At 61.7% G+C, this 18,969-nt stretch overlaps 1 protein-coding gene across 3 annotated transcripts in view; it reads right to left on the reverse strand.

Moving 5' to 3' along the window:
• Nucleotides 1-18,546, reverse strand: part of SARDH (sarcosine dehydrogenase) — a 61,434-nt gene extending 42,888 nt beyond the window's left edge. The window contains exons 1-9 of one of the 3 annotated variants that reach the window (XM_004757003.3): nt 18,432-18,546; nt 17,728-17,778; nt 15,302-15,647; nt 13,995-14,173; nt 12,496-12,675; nt 11,852-11,975; nt 11,575-11,675; nt 3,620-3,724; nt 2,392-2,521 (exon numbers count right to left, since the gene is read on the reverse strand). In XM_004757003.3, the coding sequence (XP_004757060.1) occupies nt 2,392-2,521; nt 3,620-3,724; nt 11,575-11,675; nt 11,852-11,975; nt 12,496-12,675; nt 13,995-14,173; nt 15,302-15,620 (1,138 nt within the window). In that variant the 5' untranslated portion in view covers nt 15,621-15,647; nt 17,728-17,778; nt 18,432-18,546. Of the gene's footprint in view, nt 1-2,391; nt 2,522-3,619; nt 3,725-11,574; nt 11,676-11,851; nt 11,976-12,495; nt 12,676-13,994; nt 14,174-15,301; nt 15,648-17,727; nt 17,779-17,962; nt 18,122-18,157; nt 18,376-18,431 lie in introns of those variants that run through there. The other 2 variants (XM_004757001.3, XM_004757002.3) reach the window with 2 other exon arrangements.
• Nucleotides 18,547-18,969: the final 423 nt, after the last annotated feature.

Consider the following 18,969-nt stretch of genomic DNA (forward strand, 5'->3'; position numbering starts at 1 on the left):
GAGCCTCCCTGATGGCTCCTGCCACATTCCCAGGCTCCTCAGCATTTATGGCCAGAAGCACCCAGCTGGGCAGGGACTCAGCCTTGCAGAGTCCAGGTTTGTCTCACGACGACGGTCATCACTCCCCTGCTGGTGAGGGGCCTTTCCCCAAGCCCCATCACAGGGCGAGGCTCTCCCTCCCTGTGCCACCTTCCTGCAGTGTCCCTGCTGCTCATCCTTGCCCACTGGACCAGGAGAAACGTGAGGGCGGGGCCGGGCTTCGCTCACCGCCGCGTCTCAAGGCCTGGCACAGGGCCCACCCCACAGCAGATGCCTGATAAATGTTCGCTGAATGAAGGGACGATCCTAAGTTCTTTGGGAGAGGGACGGGGGCTTCTGCTCCTGCCTGTTGCTGGCGGGTCACCCGGAGAGGCCAGGGCATGATGGCGAGGGACCCTCAGACATCATCATGAAGAGCCGAGCTTTGCAGCCAGTCCTGGGTTTGAACCCTGCTTTACTCCTTCCTAGTTGTGTGACCTTGGGCTGGTCACTTCCCCTCTCTGAGGCTTAGTGTCATCATCTGTAAAACTGGGAGCACAGCACTTCCTTCCAGGGCTGTGGGTTAGCCCATCTGCAAATACTTGTAGCCCACGTGTCTGCGCCCCAGGCTCGGCTCTGAACGAGACCAGTCCCAGCCCTCAGGGAGCTGACCAGACAGGGACGGACGCAGGAAACACACAAATAAGCAAAAGAGAATGTTTGGTAAGAAAACAGAGTGAGAGGAGAGGGTGCTGAGGGACTCCTGACTGCCCTTCCTGGCAGGTACCACGGTCACCAGGGGAGAGATGGGAGACCCTGGGAAGCGGGATCTCTCTAGCCCAGTCCCCTGCTAGTGAACCCCGGATGTCGGAGCGCCGCTCAGGGCTGTCCGGCCCCCGGCCTGAGTTCCTAACCTCTGTGCAGCTCTGCTCCCTGCGGGGGGAGCAGGCCTGAGCTGGGGGGGCGGCATCTGAGGCCACCCCCGTCTGTGGGGCCCGGGGGAAACCTCCAACCAGCCGGAGAGGGGATATCCCAGAGGGGGAAACCCCAGAGGTCTGAAAGACAGAGTTGGGGTGGCTGGGGGAAGGTGGGGGGGTCAGAGAAGGCAGAGAGCATCAGGACGGGAGCTTCCCTGGGGGCCCGTGCAGCCACCCCCGCGAGCCCTTGGGCAGAGTGGGGATGTTTCCCGCCTGGGACCATGGGAGGACAGGAAGGTCGGAGCAGCCTCATGGGGCAAGTCAGGGGGGACGAGAGCCTCTTGAATGTTTGACAAATGACTCAAGCCTGTACTACATGAGGACGCAGGAAGACGGGACATTTGGCTGCACAGTCGGGGCCCCCACCTTGGCGGTGACCTCCGGGACCTGGAATGGGAGATCTGCCTGCCCCCAGATTCCCCAGAGTCAAGGGGTTCTGGGACTTCCAAGTTCTGTTCTGGAAGCCAAAGGCCACTGACCGTGCTTGCGCTCCCTGGCAAGAGAGAGGCTGATTTCCGCCGTGAACCCTCCCTCCCAGGCAGGAGACCAGACACAAGATGTCCTCACAGCACCTCGCCTTTGTGGGAGCAGTGACTGCCCGGGCTAATTCAACACGATGCTCCCGGGTGACCCGCACTCCCGGGCTCGTCTCAGGCCTGTGCTGCTCACTGCCAGCCCCTCGTAAGCCCGGGGAAGCCATGGGGGGGGGCGGGTAGGCAGTGAGTCTTCGGCCCACGGCCCACGCCCGGTGGGTGCTTCTAACCTGCTCACTGAGGCTGGGCTTCCTGAGAGCTGAACAGATTAGAGCCGCCCTGGCTGGCGGCCGTGTGGATGCCAAGGTCATGGAGGGAGAGGACTGGACCCCTGCAGGCCGTGGCCCCGGCATTAGAACCTGCCCCTCTTCCGGCCCGGCCTGCCCCTTGGCTGTGGACAGCCCCTCCGTCCCCAGCCTCCGGCTCTCCCCTTCCCCACAGGGGACGCACAGCAGTTTGCTGGCCCAGCCGTGCCCCGTACCTAACAAGCGGCTCCCCTTCGTGCTCCTGCTGAGTAAGAGCTCCGCCACCCATTTCACAGAGGAGGACACTGAGGCACAGGGAACTGAGTCTCAGACACAAACTTTCCCCTTTGGACAGCACCATATCCTTCAGGGACTCTCTCCCCAGCCCTGACGTGGGCCGAGGCTGGCCCCATCCATTGTCTGCCTTGATTGACGATGAAAGAGCCCCCACGCGTGCCAGGGAGGAAGGGGGGCAGAATAGGGCCTGTTCTGCTGGAGCCACGACGAGGGTGGCGTGTGTCCCGCCTACGCGCGGCAGGGACAGCCCGGGTCCAGGCCTGACATAGGCCAGACGCACTTCTCAACCAGAAGGACCCAGCTCCCAGCCTCCCCACTCACCAGGGCCACAGACCGTGGACTTGACCCCCGTCTTCTCCAGCACAGGGACGCGGTTGACGGCACCTTCAATGTGCGGGCTGAACACGTCCCAGTCCAGGTCGAAGAGGCCAAAGGCAAACTTGTCTGACACCTGGCGGGGGAGGCAGGGGTGCGGCCCTGTGACAGGGAGCTGAGCCCGACCAGCCCACCCCGCGTTAGCAGAGGGACAGGGCTGGGCTGTGCCCCGCAGGTCTCCTCCGCTGACGGCGCAGCAGGGCCTGTCCGCTCGCCTTCCCCGTGTTGGCCCAGGCCCCCCGTTCTGCACTGGATTGTTGCCGTGGCCTCTCCCTGGCCACTGCTCACCTGGCCTCCCCACTTCCTTCCACCCATTCTCCTAAGTCAGACCAGGCCCTCTCTTGCTCTCAAGCCCTCCATGGATCTCCATGGCTCTCTGTGCCCGACAAAGCCTCACAAGGCCCTGTCCGTGTCCACCTCTGACGCATGGCCACACGGGCCTTCCTTCAGTTCTTCGAGATGGACCAGCCTGACCTGACCTGACCTTCACCCCCACCTAAGGCAGCTCCTCGCCCACCGGTTCTCTCTGCAGGTCTCTGCTCTGCCCTCAGCTCCCCGGGCAGCGGCAGGGGCGGGGGTTGCCCGGCCTGACCACAGTGTGAAGGGCCTCGCCCCGCACCACGCTTACAGGGCTTCTTCCTAACCTGCCGGCTCTGTTCAGCACACAGATCCCCACGGCTTCTTGTTTATTGTGGGTCTCCCCACCTAGACAGAAGCACCCCGGGATAGGGACTTTGATGTTGGTCTCGCCCTGTCCCCGGGAAGTAAGAAAGCATCTGATCCGAAGCTGTCATTCAGGCATGTTCGGGGGAGCCGAGAGGGCCGCCGGGCCTCAGGCAGCCCCCCGAAGCCGCTGGGGGGAGCAGCCAGGTCTGGGGGGATGCTGCTGCCGTGGGTGCGGGGCCTCAGGGGTGTTTGCTGCGGACACCGGGCTTTCAGGTTTCTGTCTTCCAAAGCCATCACTTTACATTTCTGCACTGTTCTCTGCATTTCTCTCACTGTCACGAGGCCAGCCCTCTCCCTGCCCCAGCCCCGGGTCTGCCTGTGTGCCAGGTTCAGAGAAAAGGAGGCAGAGGACCCGCCACGTCTCAGTGGGAGGCTGGGTTTCCTGGAAGAAGGCTTCTCCACGCTGAGACACGGCCCCGAATCACCCCTCAATCCCTCAGTGTCTCACCTCCTCCCAGAAGATGGGGTTGGTCTCATAGCCGCCCACAGACAGCGCGTCCCCTTGGAGGCGGAGGTAGACCGAGGCGTCGTGGTCGCGGACATTGGGCATGTTCTGGAAGGCAGAGCAGAGAGGCCTCGGGGTCGGCCAGGGCTGGGCGGTCCCAGGCCCGCAGTGGCCCATGGCATCTCCTCCTCATTGTAGGCCTCAGGTTACACTGTGGACAAACCACTCCCCCCACTCAAATCTCTCCTTCCCTAGACCCCAGAAAACAGCAGCAAAGAAGCAAGAAGGAGAAGAAGGAAGGAGAGAAGGACAAGGTCTAAGTCACGAATCCAGGGACCCACGGAGGGACAAGAGCACGCGGAGCTCTCCAGCAACACCGCGCACGCCGAGCCGAGTAGGCACCCCTGCGCGGGCCCCAGGAAAATGCCAAGTGGGGCCCGTGCACACCCTCCAGTCGCCTCCTGTCTGCAGAGTCCTGGCTTGTGCCAACCCAGCTCCCTCTGCCGGGCCCGATGGGCAGAGTGCATGGTGTGTGTGGGTGTGAGTGTGTGTGCACATGAGTGTGAGAGCGTGTGCGTGTGTGCGCATGGATATGGGTGTATGTGTGGGAGTGAGAAAGAGTACGTGTGTGAACGGAAAGGCCAGGGTCTCTTCAAAGCAGTGAACCCAGGTCCCCTCCATCCCCACCCAGCACAGCCTGGAGCCTGGCCTGGGGACAGCCCTGAGCTCTGGGGAATGGGGTCCCCACAGGCTCTGGTCTCAGAGGTGTGAGGGATGGGTTCCCGTTCCCCTCTACAGCAGCCCAGGGACTCTATCGTGGAAACACAAAGTGGCCTGTAGAAGGTTCCAGATGCTAATGAAGTGGCCTGTGGAAGATTCCAGATGCTGACATAGAGGCCCTCACCAAAGAGGACAGCTCACCCTCATCATCCCTTACAAGATGCCCTCCTGTCCTCCGTCTCCAAGCTTGTAGTCGGCCTGCAGAAACTCCCCCCTTAAAACCCACACCAGGAACTTCAGAGCGATGACAAGGTTGGGTCCATCAAACACGGGGCCATGGAAAAGGAACAGATGAAGAAAGAGGTCTCAAAGTGAGAGATGATTATCTAAATGAAAAATGCAACGGAAGGGTCGGATAAGACCATCTTCTAGATATGAGGCCAAAAACAGACAAAGAAATTGCAATCAGGAAAGAGAAAAATAAGGAAATCACAAAGTCAGCCCTAAAGGTCCAACATCTACCTTATAGGGGTTCCAGAAAGACAAACAGAGGAAATGGATTAGAGGAACATCAGAGAAGCAATCCAGGACAACTTCTCAGATTAAACATCACAGATCTCCATATTAAAGGGCCCACCAAGCCCTGTGCATGGGCAGGCAGCACAGAGGCCATGCTGGGGTAGAAACATCAGAACTCCAGAGGAACAGATGCGTCCTGGAGAATGGCACAGCATTCCTGGAGGCCAGAGGACCTGGAGCCAAGTCTTCAAAATTCTGACAGATAGCTTTAGATGGAGAATTCTAGGCCCAGTCAATCCATCAATCAAGTGTAAGGGAAGAACAAAGATTATTTCAGACATCGATGAATGCAGAAGTGTTTACCCGCCATCTGCCCCTTCTCAGTAAGCAACCAGAGCACAAGCCATGGATCCAAACAGAAGAGGAGAGAAGAAGGCTCCAGGGTCACAGCTGAGCAGAGGCCACAAGGCAATCCTTCTAGAATGGAGATCAGAACAGCCGGAGGGTTCCTCCAGGGGAAGGGAATGGGACTCACAGACTGTATGTGATTTCCCTGATGTGCGGAGTGGTGCCGAACATATTCTTGAGAAGTAGTTGACAGTTGAAATGTTTAGGAGGACAATGGGACAGTTAGCATATAAATGCACATATCCTCAACAAAACACTAGCAAACTGAATCCAGCAACAGAAAAAAAGGATTATATCCCATGGCCTAATGAGATTTATCCCAGGAATGTAAGGTTGGCTTGACATCTGAAAACAAGTCTTTGTAATACACTGTATCAACTGAGTAGGATGAAAACCATCATTTCAATAGATGGCGGAGAAAGCATTTCCAACACATCTCATCACAAAAACACCCAACAATCTAGAAATAGAAGGGAACTTCCTGACAAAGGGTATCTAAGAAACACCCACAGCTAAAACACACTTATTTTCAGCTCTTCCTCTAAGATTAGGCCAACAGAAGGATGTCTACTCTCAGCACTTTTACTCGTACTGGAATTTCTAGCCAATACAGCAATGAGGCAAGAAAAAGTATTAAAAGGCATCAAGCTTGGGAAAGAAGGAGTAAAACGATCTCTATTTGCAGGTGACACAATCCTGCATGTAGAAAATCCTAGGAACCCACCGAACAACTATTGCAACTAACAAAACAGTTCACCAAAGTGGCAGGACACAAGGTCAATGTACAACAGACAAATAAAAACTACTGTTCTGTACTTCATTTCATCAACATTGGGCAATCAAAAAATGAAATTAATAACTCCACTCACATCATCGAAAGGAATTTTTTTGAAGATTTTATCTATTTACTTGAGAGAAAGCGTGCACTCACATGAGCACAAGCAGGGGGAAAGGGAGAAATAGAATCCCTGGCGAGCAGAGAGCCCGATGCGGGGCCCGATCCCAGGACCCTGAGATCATGAACTGAGCTGAAGGCAGATGCTTAATGGACTGAGCCACCCAGAAGCACCCATCAAAAAGAATTTTCAAATCCTTACAAATAAATTTAACAAAACAAGTGTAAAACTTATACTCTGAAGACGTGGCAATATTTTTGAAAAAAACTAAGAAGCCCTAAATGAACTTTACAAAGTGAAGACTGGACTAGGGCTAAGACGGCAATGCTCTCCACCGATCCAGATTCCACACGATCCCCACTACCGCCGCAGCTGGCTGCTGGGCAGAAACGGACAAACTGATCCGAAAATGCATACGGCAACGCAAGGGACCCAGAATACTTAAAACAATCTTGAGAAAGACGGGACTCGTGCTTCACGATTCAAGACTCGTTACAATACCGCCATCCAGACGGAGGGCATTAACACAGGACGCGCATCCCAGTCACTGGGATGGGACCGACGGTCCGGAAACAAGCCCTCACGGTTATGGTCCACTGATTTCCCACAGGGACGCCAAGGCCACGGCCGGGGGAAGCAGGGATCTTCAACACTCAGCGCCGACACAGCTGGACGGCCACTTTCACGTAAGAAAGGAAGCCGGACCCTTCCTCGCAGCATACACAGACCTTAGTCACAGTGGGTCACGGACGTAAGAATCAGAGCTAAACCCATAAACTTCTTAGGAGAAAATATGTGGGTCCATCTTCGTGGCCTTGGAAAGGGCGTTAGGAAATGCCCTTCGGAAGCAGAAGCACAAGTGGAAAAAGGAACATCCCATCTGCGGGACTTGGCCAGAACTGAGACCTTCTGTGTGCTGCCAACACCACCACCAAGGAAGGGAAGAGAACCCACAGCGCGGGAGAGGATTCGTGCCCGGCATAAGTCTGCAGAGAGGCTGTACCTGAATGTAACGAGAACTCTTCTGACTCAGTAAAAAGACCAACAACCTCATATAAAATGAGCACAGTGTCTGCATAGACACCTCTCCAAAGCAGACGGAGGAATGGCCAGTGAGCACATGGGAAGAAGCTCCGCGTCATCCATCGGTAGGAAATGCGACTCAGAACCCCGATGAGAGACTCTCCACTTCACACCCACCAGGACGGCTAGGGTCAAAGAGAGTCGTAAGTGGTGGCGAGGCGGTGGAGAAGTCAGAACCCTCCGCCCCGCGGATGGGAATGTGAAACAGTGCACATGCTTTGACAATGGTCTGACAGTTCCTCAAACAGTTAAACATAATTACTGTATGATTCAGCGATTCCACTCCAAGATATCTGCCTGAGAAAAAGTGAAACACATCCACACAGAAATGTGAACATGAATGTTCCTAGCAGCATTATTCAAAGCAGAAACCACTCGAACGTCCAGCAACAGGCAAGTGGAAAAATAAAATGTGATCTACAATAGAATATTATTTAGCCATTAAAAGGAATGAAGTTCTAATAATGTATCCCATGGATGAACTTTGAAAATGTCAGACTGAGTGAAAGAAGTCACACCCCAAGGGCCATATATGGTCCAATTTCATTGTATTAAATGTCCAGAATTGGAAAATCCGCAGAGACAGGAGTCAGATCAGCGATCATCTAAGGCTGGGGCGGGATGGGAAAAGGGAGTGACGGGTAACGGGTACGGGTTTCGGGGGTGGAGGTAACGTGGACAGAGATCAGAGCGCAGACAGAGGCAGCGGCGGCTACATAGGAAGCTGAGCAACTGGAAAACAATGAGTAACTCCAGGAAACACAAAAGTTGGATGCTATTTCTCAGGAGCTAATAATATTTCCACTGTCAGTATACGGCAAACCCTGACTACTTGATTTAACCAATAAGCAAACCAAAATCATTTTAGAAACTGAGCAGAAGCAGGGAAAGAGCACATCCCCTGTAGCTCTCTGGCACCGAAGAACTGCCTCCTCTCCTGGACCACTTACCCTGGAGAGGGGCACATCCGATGTGACTCCTCTGTCCCATCTCTGAGGACACACAGAGACCAAAAGGGATACCTTGGCAGATGCCCCCCCCCCCAGTGTCCAGCTGTCCAGCGCCTCTGTAGAACTGGAATAAGAAAGTCTGCACTGCGCGGTCGCTGGAAGGAGTGCGTAGAAGTTCTCGGTAACCGAGCGCTCCGGAAACAGAAACAGTGAGATCACTACCTCTGTTGTCGCTACTACTCTAAAAACAAAACAAAACGAAAACTGGAGTTCTGGCGAGCAGGACAGTGGGGACACCTGGTGGCCGGGGAAGCCCATGACTTTCCTTCTAGCTCCTGGGGCCCCAGCACACTGAGCTGCCCTGGAGCGCCCAACGCGTCCTGCCCCCTCCACGCAGAAGCCCACCCCGCAGCTGTGACCCGGCCCCACTGGTGTCCCTTCCGCCCAACCGCACTCTGCTCCCTTTCATTGTTTCTCCTCTCCCCCACTCCTTCCAAACCTTGCTGGCCACCTCCTCTGGGAAGGCTGCCTGATAGCTCCAGCATTCCCTAATCTCATTCTCTGGGGCACCGGCCGGCTAGACCACCCTGTGCCCCAGGGTCCTGGCCATCGTCACCCTCACTGCAGTCACCACCCGAGGGCACCTGCTACAGCCAGGAGCCGCACTCAGCCCCTCTCCAACACGGGCTCCTCCCTCAGCCCCGTGCACTCAGTACCCTTATTGTCCCTTTTGCAGAAAAGGAAACTGAGGCCCACCGACACTATGACTGGCCTGGCTGGGGCCAGGAGGAGCTGGGACGCAGCCCCGAGCCTGAGCCTTCCTGTCACCCAGTGCCCGGGTACAGCAGTGTCTGCAAAAGCAGCCGCAGACCAGCAGAATGAGGACCAGCCGAGAGCCCGGGACGCTCTGCAACTGTGGGGGACACACACACCAGGCCCGGAGAGGGAGGGCACCAGGTCACAGAGCAGCTGGCGCAGTGCTCGGCTCGGACCCAGCTCTGGGCCAGACCCTCAGAACTGGGGCTTCCTAGGACGCACAGCCCTGTGGCCACCCAAGAAGGATCCCTCTGCAGGACATAGCCTGTCCCCAGCCCTCCAGAGCCCACTGTGGCCTGAGGGCGACCCCTGGCGGCCACCTGAGGTCTGTGCTGCAGCCCATTAACTCGCTCAAGAACCCGGGAAGCCCTGGGTCAAGGGGGAGGGGCAGGAGTGTGTGGGGAGGCCGGCACCTGCCCCAGCCCCTCAGCAGTGTGGTCCCAGTGCCGAGCCAGAAGCCGGGCTCATCCCGGCCAGGACGCTCGTTGCCGGGTCCCACCTCACCCTGTCCCCGTCCACCCCCTCGGCCCCCCTGAACTGCCTTCAGGTCCTGGGCTGCTGGGTTCCACACTCTGCTCCCTGGCCTTGGAGTCTCCGGAGCCCCCCGCCAGCCTCCGCAGGGCCCCATCAGCCTGCTCGGGAATTGCTCCTTTACGGGTCTGTACCTGCCCTCCAGCTCAACCCCGACCAGAACTGGGTTCTAGAAGAGGCCTGGGATGCACAGTCCATGTCGGCTGGTGGGCGGGAGGAAGGAGGGTTACACGGGATGGGGGTTAATGGTTCCCAAATGGGTCACTGACAGGGTGACCGCTGGCAGGGTGACCGCTGACAGGGTGACCGCTGGCAAGGTGACCGCTGACAGGGTGACCGCTGACAGGGTGACCGCTGGCAGGGTGACCGCTGGCAAGGTGACCGCTGACAGGGTGACCGCTGACAGGGTGACCGCTGACAGGGTGACCGCTGGCAAGGTGACCGCTGACAGGGTGACCGCTGACAGGGTGACCGCTGACAGGGTGACCGCTGGCAAGGTGACCGCTGACAGGGTGACCGCTGGCAAGGTGACCGCTGACAGGGTGACCGCTGGCAAGGTGACCGCTGACAGGGTGACCGCTGGCAGGGTGACCGCTGGCAGGGTGACCACTGACAGGGTGACCGCTGGCAGGGTGACCGCTGACAGGGTGACCGCTGGCAGGGTGACCGCTGGCAGGGTGACCGCTGACAGGGTGACCGCTGGCAGGGTGACCGCTGACAGGGTGACCGCTGACAAGGTGACCGCTGACAGGGTGACCGCTGGCAAGGTGACCGCTGACAGGGTGACCGCTGGCAGGGTGACCGCTGACAGGGTGACCGCTGACAGGGTGACCGCTGACAGGGTGACCGCTGGCAAGGTGACCGCTGGCAGGGTGACCGCTGACAGGGTGACCGCTGACAGGGTGACCGCTGGCAAGGTGACCGCTGACAGGGTGACCGCTGGCAAGGTGACCGCTGGCAAGGTGACCGCTGACAGGGTGACCGCTGGCAAGGTGACCGCTGACAGGGTGACCGCTGACAGGGTGACCGCTGACAAGGTGACCGCTGACAGGGTGACCGCTGGCAGGGTGACCGCTGACAAGGTGACCGCTGACAGGGTGACCACTGACAAGGTGACCGCTGACAAGGTGACCGCTGGCAAGGTGACCGCTGGCAAGGTGACCGCTGACAGGGTGACCGCTGGCAAGGTGACCGCTGACAGGGTGACCGCTGACAGGGTGACCGCTGACAAGGTGACCGCTGACAAGGTGACCGCTGACAGGGTGACCGCTGGCAAGGTGACCGCTGACAAGGTGACCGCTGACAGGGTGACCGCTGACAAGGTGACCGCTGACAGGGTGACCGCTGGCAAGGTGACCGCTGACAAGGTGACCGCTGACAGGGTGACCGCTGACAAGGTGACCGCTGACAGGGTGACCGCTGACAAGGTGACCGCTGACAGGGTGACCGCTGACAAGGTGACCGCTGACAGGGTGACCACTGACAAGGTGACCGCTGACAGGGTGACCGCTGACAAGGTGACCGCTGACAAGGTGACCATTGACAAGGTGACCTCTGACAAGGTGACCATTGACAAGGTGACCGCTGACAAGGTGACAGGAAGCTACCAGCCACACCACAGTGGGACAGCGGTGGGGAGGGGGTGAGAAGGGGAGAGAGGGCAGGGGTGCAGAGCCCTCTGTCTCCCTTGGCAGGGCCTCTCCAAGCCCCCAGGGAGGACCTGAGGGTCTGAAATCGGCGCCTCTGACACCGGCCCCCGGGGCGCATCACGGAGCGGGCAAACCCATGCGGGTCCCCTGAAGCAGCACCTGGAGCTCGGAACGTGCCCCCGCCCCGGACGGGCTGCACCACACAGGACGCGCGGTTGGGCCTCCCTGAGGAGCCGTGCCCCGAATCAGCACCAGGAAGCTCCTTCATTCACCTCTGACCCCACCCCAAACACCCAGTGTGAGGTGCCCGTTCCACAGATGAGATGACTGAGGCTCGGGGTGGAGCGGGGGCTCACAGGGGTCACGCCGCCTGCAAGCATACCTACCTGGATGCCCTCGATGCGCTCGGTGACCACGTAGGCATGGTGCATGGCCACCAGCGGGACCTTGACTCCAGCCATGCGGCCCACGGCACCGGCCCACACGCCTGCAGGCGGGACAGGGTCAGGTCAGCTCTGCAGCACCAGGCAGGGCTGCCAGCCCAGTGGGCAGGGAGAGCCTTTGCGGGCCTGTCTGTCCCCCACAGGCCCCCACCCCGAGGCAGGCCAGGCTTCGGAGGCAGCCAGCATGGCCGCCCGGGAGCCAGGAGAGACCCCCGCCCACCTGCGCAGTTGACCACACAGGGCGTCTGGATGGAGCCGTGCTCCGTCTCCACAGCGGCCACGCGGCGCACCCCGAAGTCATCCGTCCGCACGCGGATGCCACTCACTGGGCAGTTCTCGATCACCTGGCAACGAGAGGGGCTGCTTCCAGAGCCCAGCAGGGCTCAGTGAGGGTGCCCACCGCCCCCAACGTCACCGGCTCCCCACCACCCAGACGGGACCTGGTCCCCTGCTCCTGCTGGGCCCGCGTCCTGCGACACCACCGAAGTGGGGTGACCCCAGCACCGGAAGCTAACCCCGCGCTCCCCGACTTGGAGGACGCGTCCCCAGACACGCGAGGTCTTTCTCATAAAGTGACGTCCAAAAAGCACGGCTGGCTTCGCTAACGGGCGTTTGCAGTCTAGTCTTCCAGACCGCGGAGCAGTGTGGCTGGGTTCTGCCTATAAAAATGCGTCTTCCTAAAAATTAGTTGGGGGCGGTAAAACTGAAACGTCCAACTTGTCCTCTCTGGTGCGTTCTACGAGGATGTGCACGTCTGGATAAACAAGCAAAAGCACCGAAGAGGCCCCCAGAGGACGCGCTGGTCTAGCAGAGCCCCCGGTCCTCCAGGCTGGGAGCAGCGGACGTAGGCGGGGCCGGCAGTACCTGTGCCCCCCGAGCAGCAGCAGCCCTGCTGAGGGCGGTGCAGGTGCCCGCCGGGTCCATGGTTCCGTCCTGCGGCACGTACAGGGTCCCGTACAGGTCGTCCACGTTCATCAGCGGATACAGCGCCTTGGTCTCTGCCGGACTCAGCACGTGTGACTCCACGCCATAGGCCTTGCCCAGCTAGAGGGCCCGAGAGCAAAGGGACTCAGCCCTCAGGGTGCAGACCCCCGCGGCCACTGTCCTCCCCGCCTGCGCCTCCCAGAGTCAGCTCCAACCTGCGGCCCCCAGCAAGCTGCCGCTGTCCCTCGGGCCACCTCCGCGCTAGGGTGGCGGGAGACTGAGGAGCATGAGGCCAGGCTCCGGGCCGTCCCACGGTCACCCAACTCGGACCCCAATGACTTCAAGTCCCCCGGGGGCTGGCGCGAGCTAACCAGATGGCTGCCCCCCGCAAGAGCTTCGAGCAGGCCCGGGCACACAGGGGCCTCCTCTATAAGCGAACACGAAGCACGCGCATGGGGACCGCTCGGGGACCGCTCGGGGACTGCCCGGGCTGTGAACTTTAGGGCAGGGTCCTTCCTCCCCGGTCCCGCGGGGTCAGCAGGACCGGCCACGCCCTCACATCTGACTGGCCCAAGGGCAGCCAATCGCGTGGCCCCAGGCGCCGCGACCAGGACAGGCTCCGCCCAGCTGGAAGCCCGCGGAGCGGGTCAGATTCTCCGCTGAGAACCGAGCCTGAGAAGGGGCCGGGGCTTCTCGGCAGCGGGGGCCTTGGGCTCCAGGGCTGGGGCTGGGGGCCGGGGGCTTCCCTTCGAGGCCTCCGCCCCGGCCGGTCACCGAGCTGAGGGAGGAGGCGGCAGAATGGGGCCGGCTCCTAGGCGCAGAGACCCAGACCTGCTGGGGCGAAGCCCGCGGCCCCCGTCTCCACCTGCGGCCCCGCTGCTGGTTCTGCCCGCTGGGCCCCGAGCACAGATTCGGTCGGTGCCCCAGAAAGGACAGACTGCCAGAGCAGCCTGCCTTACCCACGTCCTGCGATTTGGCGTCCAGCCTGGCCGCTCTGGGTTGGCCAGCAGCACCCCACCCCAATCCAAGGGTCGTCCGTAGCAGGAGCCTCTCTGTCAGTCCCCCGCACAACCGCCCTCCCCAGGCCTGGGAGTGGGGCGGGGGCAGAAGTGTGGGCACTGCCTCGGGGGGCGGGGGCAGGATTTCACGTGCATCTTGTCTCCCATGAGCAGGGCTCGGTGGCAGTAACAGCTCCAGGTGCTGGGCCCTCCCGGGTCTGGGGCTCACTGGCATCGGCTCCACAATATGGTCCCATTTTAAAGGCAAGAAGGCCGAGGCACAGCCACTTGTCCCAGATGGCCCAGCAACAAGGGCATCTGGCTGTGACGGTAACCCAGATCAGTCAGAGCGCCTTCCCCCAGCCCTGCTGCCGCAGTCCCCCAGGACGGGGAGCACCCATGCCACCAGCAGCCCCCCACCCCCGGTGGGGGCACACCCACCGACATGAGCCTCTTGTACTCATCCAGACGCTGCCGGTTGGACGCTACGAATAGGCCCCCGTTCTGGATCCAGCCCGTGTGCAGCCCCGTCTCCTCCTCCAGGTCACGGCTCACCACGCGCCTCGTGTGGGCCAGAAGCTCCACCTCCACGTCACTGGGCCGCAGCTGCCACAGCAGGCCTTGCCGGGAAGGGACACCATGAGTCCCCGACAAGGTGATAGACCTCCCCCTTCTGCCGGGCATGCTGGGGCTCCTGGAGATCAGGCAGAGGGCCTGGGTCTTTCCCTGCAGCCCATGGGGTACTCCAGGAGGCCAGAAATCCCAGGGGCAAAGCTGATCTGGGGGCGGCCCTTCTGGCCCCTGGGCAGCTCACACAGGGGTAATAGCAGGGTCCCACCTAAGGAGCACTTGCTGTGTGCCAGGGCTGAGCCTGTCACAGGGGCAGGCAGGATGATTTTAGAGTGCAGTTCGATGGCACCCAACAGTCCTGTGCCCAAGACAATAGAGCAGGTAACGACAGGGCCAGGACCCCAAGCAGGACCCATGGAAGCCCACGCACACATCGTCCACCAGCAAAGTGGGGAGTGGGCGGCCAGAGCCAGGGCCGGTGTGACGGTGAGGGGAGAGGCCGGCCGGCCCAGCCGAGACGGGACAGCAGGAGGGCAGAAGCCGCGGTGTGCAGGCCGTGGCATGCCTGAACCTCTCCCCAGCTCCACATTCAGCGCCCTCACGCTGGTAGCGCAGTATTAGCCTAGGCGGGAGTGCGCCCCCCCCAGCCGAAACTGCAAACTTCCCTCCGGGCCCAGGGCTCAGGCCGAAGGCTGGCTGCCCCCGTGATCTGCATACAGTAGGTGCTTACTACATGCCCACTGGTTAGTTAGGAGGACGAGGACCATGCATGCTTGCCCATGGAGGGCACTGCTCCTTGCCCCACCCATGCTCTATGCTCCCCTGTGGACGCCCCTCACCCCAGGGGCCCCGTCTGGGAACGGCTTTCTGTTCCTGGCACAGACAGCTGGGGGGGCTCCCGGCTCCGGGCTCAGCTCGGCTCCCCCCCTCCCCACCATGGCTCTTAAGAGGCACGGGGAGCAAAGGGGGTCCCTCCCTCTGTGCCTTCAGATGACCCCGCATTGCTTCTCCGTGTCCCTCCTCCTCCTGCGCAGCTGCGTCCAGCAAGCCTCGGGTCGTCACCCCGGAACTGTCCCCTCACCGAGTCCAGTCCCTCCTGGCCCAGACCTGCCCTGCCGTGTGCCAGACCTGCCCTGGCACCACCACCCGCCCCAGCCCCCGCCTGCCCCAGCCCCTACCTGCTGTGTGCCAGGTGGTCCCGGAGGTCAGCCTCTCCCGCTCCAGCAGCACCGCCCCACTGACACCCAGCTTGGCCAGGTGGTACAGGGTCTGGCAGCCCAGGCTGCCCCCACCGATGACCACCACGTTGGCTGTGCTGGGCAGGGGGCGGCTTGGGCCCTGGGCCACCACCGTGGGGCCCTGGGCCTCTTTCAGGGTCCGCTGGTACGGCACGCTCTTCTCAGTAGTGGGGCCGGCTCGGCTGGTCAGCGCACGCGGCCCCAGGGCCCAGCGAGAGCAGGTGGTGGCCACACGCAGGGCTCTGCTCAGCGAAGCCATGGGGACCGGGCTCAGCACCACAGAGAGCTGGGGGAGAGAGTCAGGGCTGGCTGGGGCACCAAGGGGCATAGTGAAGGTTGCACCAGGTGAGACCCGGGGGACCACCCCCATAGCCTCCTTCCTCCGCCACCTCCCCGAGGCCCCGATCGCATCTGCGCCCCAGCGCGGGTGTACTGAGGGCCCGGAGGCATCATCGGCTCTGGGCGGATGCATGACGACCATGGTGGGATGCGTAAGGTCCCTGCCCACCCCTAGAGCTGGGCCCATGGGCGGACCCCAGGCAATCAGAGGCTCCTCACCCCCCTCCCCTGGTCTGGGAATGAACATTCTGGCTCCCCCCAACCCAGCCCCCACTTCCCACCGTGGGAGCCACTCCCAGGGATGCAGGCCTGAAGGAGCAATGTGTCGCTGAGGCTGGACCGGGGGTGGGGGGCTGAAGGACTGAGTCCCATGAGGCCTTTGTAGGAACTATGATCTGGCAGCTGGGGACAGAGACCTGCTTGTCTTCAGGCCCCAAAACAAGCACCGTGTCAGGACCCCTTGCTGGCTAACCCTGCCACCTGCCGGTCTGGAGCGGCCTGCCTCTGCCCTGTCACTCCCTGTCCTCCAGGGGCGGACCTGGACAGTGAATGGGCCGATGACAGGAGGTGCGCACTGGACAGCGTAGGGGGCACAGGGGAGGCGGAGGGAAGGGACGAGATCCTGCCTGGGGAAGCAGGGTCACCCGCAGGGCGGCCAGCGCGGAGGGCAGGGCACCTGAGAGCTGAGGACAAGAAGCTCAGGTCTTTGGGGGACCCAGGCCCTGGAGAAATGACTGCCAGAGTGGGAGGGGGAGAGGGGCCTGGAGAGGGAGGGAGTCCTGAGAGCCCCTGGGGCTCAGAACACTTCCCCGGGGTGCCTTCCTGAGCGCCTGGCCACAGAGGTTTACCTTTAAGGAAGAACCGTGGCATAGCCCTGCGCTGGACAGACAGACAGGCAGGGGCTGGGGTAGAGACGAGGAAGGTGGCAGCCCCCAGGGGGCATTGCCTGGACACAGACCATGGAGGAGGGGAAGCTATGTGCGTGGGTAACCCCTTCCCTGCCCCTCCCCCGCCCACCACCTCCTCCATGTCCCCCAGTGGCCTTCAGGGCTCACCTGGAATGCCCCCTCCTTCAGGCAGCCCCACCAAGCCAGAAAAGTTTCAAAATTACAAGACTGTGACAGGAAGCCCACCTCCAAAGGAACAAAGGTGCCAGAGAGATGTCTCCCTGGGGGTGTGTCCTGTCCAACCTGGGGAGGAAAGGACACTCGGAGGGGCCTCCTGGGCCCACTTCTGGGGGCAGCATGACACGTGAGTGGGACTTAGTCATGGACTCACCTGCATCAATAGTAACGACTGATACTAATTAACCTGAGTCGACCTCTGTTTGCAAGAGTGTCCCACAAAAGATGCCCTAATGAGGGGCGCCTGGGTGGCTCAGTGGGTTAAGCCTCTGCCTTCGTGCTCAGGTCATGATCCCAGGGTCCTGGGATCGAGCCCCGCATCGGGCTCTCTGCTCAGCGGGGAGCCTGCTTCTCCTCCCCACCCCCCACCTGCCTCTCTGCCTACTTGTGATTTCTGTCTGTCAAATAAATAAATAAAATCTTTAAAAAAAATGCCCTAATGAGCATTGCTGTGACGCTGTCCCCATTTTACACGGCAGGAGACCAAGGTACAGGAAGGCCCTCCAAGGTGACCGAGGTCCCAAGGCCACTCTGTGGCCCAGCTGGGTAGCAAGTCCGGCCCCATGCACAGCCCAAGTCTGCAGGGGCCTGGTTTGGGGCAGGGGAGGTGGGGGGAGCTGCAGACTCATTGGTGGGGATGCGGGTGAGGGGCCCAGTGCCCAGGCTGGTCAGGGCTGCCCACACCCTACCCAACAGGGACCCCTCCCAGGGGAGTGAGGGCAGAGGAGGGGCAGAGGGCTGCGACGTATGAGGCTTTGCGGAGCAGGTGAGGTGGCGACGGGGCATCTCAGGCCCTCCGCCACCCTTTGCCCCACAGTCCGAGTGAGAGTCCATCTGCCCTTCCGCCCACAGAGGTGCCCTGGGCACAGGTTGGCGCACCTCTGGGCCTGTCTCTGTCCTTACCTTTTGTTCTCGAAGTTCCCTAATGCTCCAGGAGCCCCCGAGAGTGGTGCCCTGCGTGTGGAAAGTCAGCGTTAGGTGGCTGCGGGCACAGTCAAGGCTGGGCACCTGACCCCGGGAGCCCCCACCCCCCGCACTGCCCCGAGCTCCTGCTCCGCCTCAGGCCCGGCCTCCTTCCTCCCTTCAAACTTGCTGGGGCCGCTGGCCCCGGAAGTGGCCCCCTGCCCCCTCCACGCACCCTGGCCAGGCCGGCTGTCCCAGCTGGGGGCCGACTGCGGGTGCCCCCCACGCCAGAAGCAGCTGCTTCAACATTAACCCGCTCTCCGGCCCCTCCACCTCTCCCGGCCGGTCCGCAGCGTGTTCCCTGCGGCACCAGCGGTGAGGGCGCAGGGCAGCCGGGGGCTGGGGGCAGGGGCCTGAGCCACAACTTCACCTGGGCGGTGAAGTCCGAGCCAGAGTCCTCCTCCTCAAGGGCTGCGGGGAGGGGGAGGCTGATGGAGAGAAGAGCGGGCCCAGCCTCCGCCGGGGGCGGGAGGGCAGGAGTGGCGCCAGGCCCCCGCCACGCACACGGGGACCGAGCTCGTGCCCACCCAGCCAGATGGTCACTGCAGCCGGGGGCAGAGAGAAGTCCCGGCCAGCTCCGGGGCTGTCCCAACCCCGCCCGCCGCGGGGGAGGAACCGGGCCCGCTCCCCCCGAAGGGGCGTACCTCCGGCCGCCACGGCTGCCCTGGGCCCGCGAGGCCTCCCTGTGTCCCGCCCAGGGGCTGCGGGCTGCCCTCCCGGCTTTCCTTCTCAGCGGCGGCCTGGCCGGAACCGCCGGCCCCTGGCCCCGCCCCTGGCCCCGCCCCCTCGCTCACCCCCCCCCCCCCTCCGCCCCCTGTCACCGCCCCCCGCCCCCGCCGGACGCGCCGCCCACCGCCTCTGGCTTCTCGCTGGCCAGGGCAGCAACCCCGCGGGGCCGCAGAGCCTGGCTGTGGACGGGGTGGTGGGGCGGGTGACCTCACTCCCTTATCTCTCAAACAGGGTTGCAGGTTCGCCGCCGGTGCCCCACGCACCCTGCTTGCCTCTGCCTGTCTGTGCCCCCGGTGCCCCGACCTGCGCTGGGTAAGCCACAGGCTTGTGCCAGGCCCCAGCGTATCCAGCGGGCTCCTCGGGAGGGGATGCAGGGCTCCGACCAGCGCCAGCCCGTCCAGCTGCAGCTTGTTCCCTGGCCACGCAGGGGTGCTCACGGCCGTCGGAGGCCAG

This window comes from Mustela putorius, unplaced genomic scaffold (assembly GCF_011764305.1).
Source record: "Mustela putorius furo isolate JIRA1106 unplaced genomic scaffold, ASM1176430v1.1 tig00000596_pilon_pilon_pilon, whole genome shotgun sequence".
Lineage (NCBI taxonomy): Eukaryota > Metazoa > Chordata > Mammalia > Carnivora > Mustelidae > Mustela > Mustela putorius.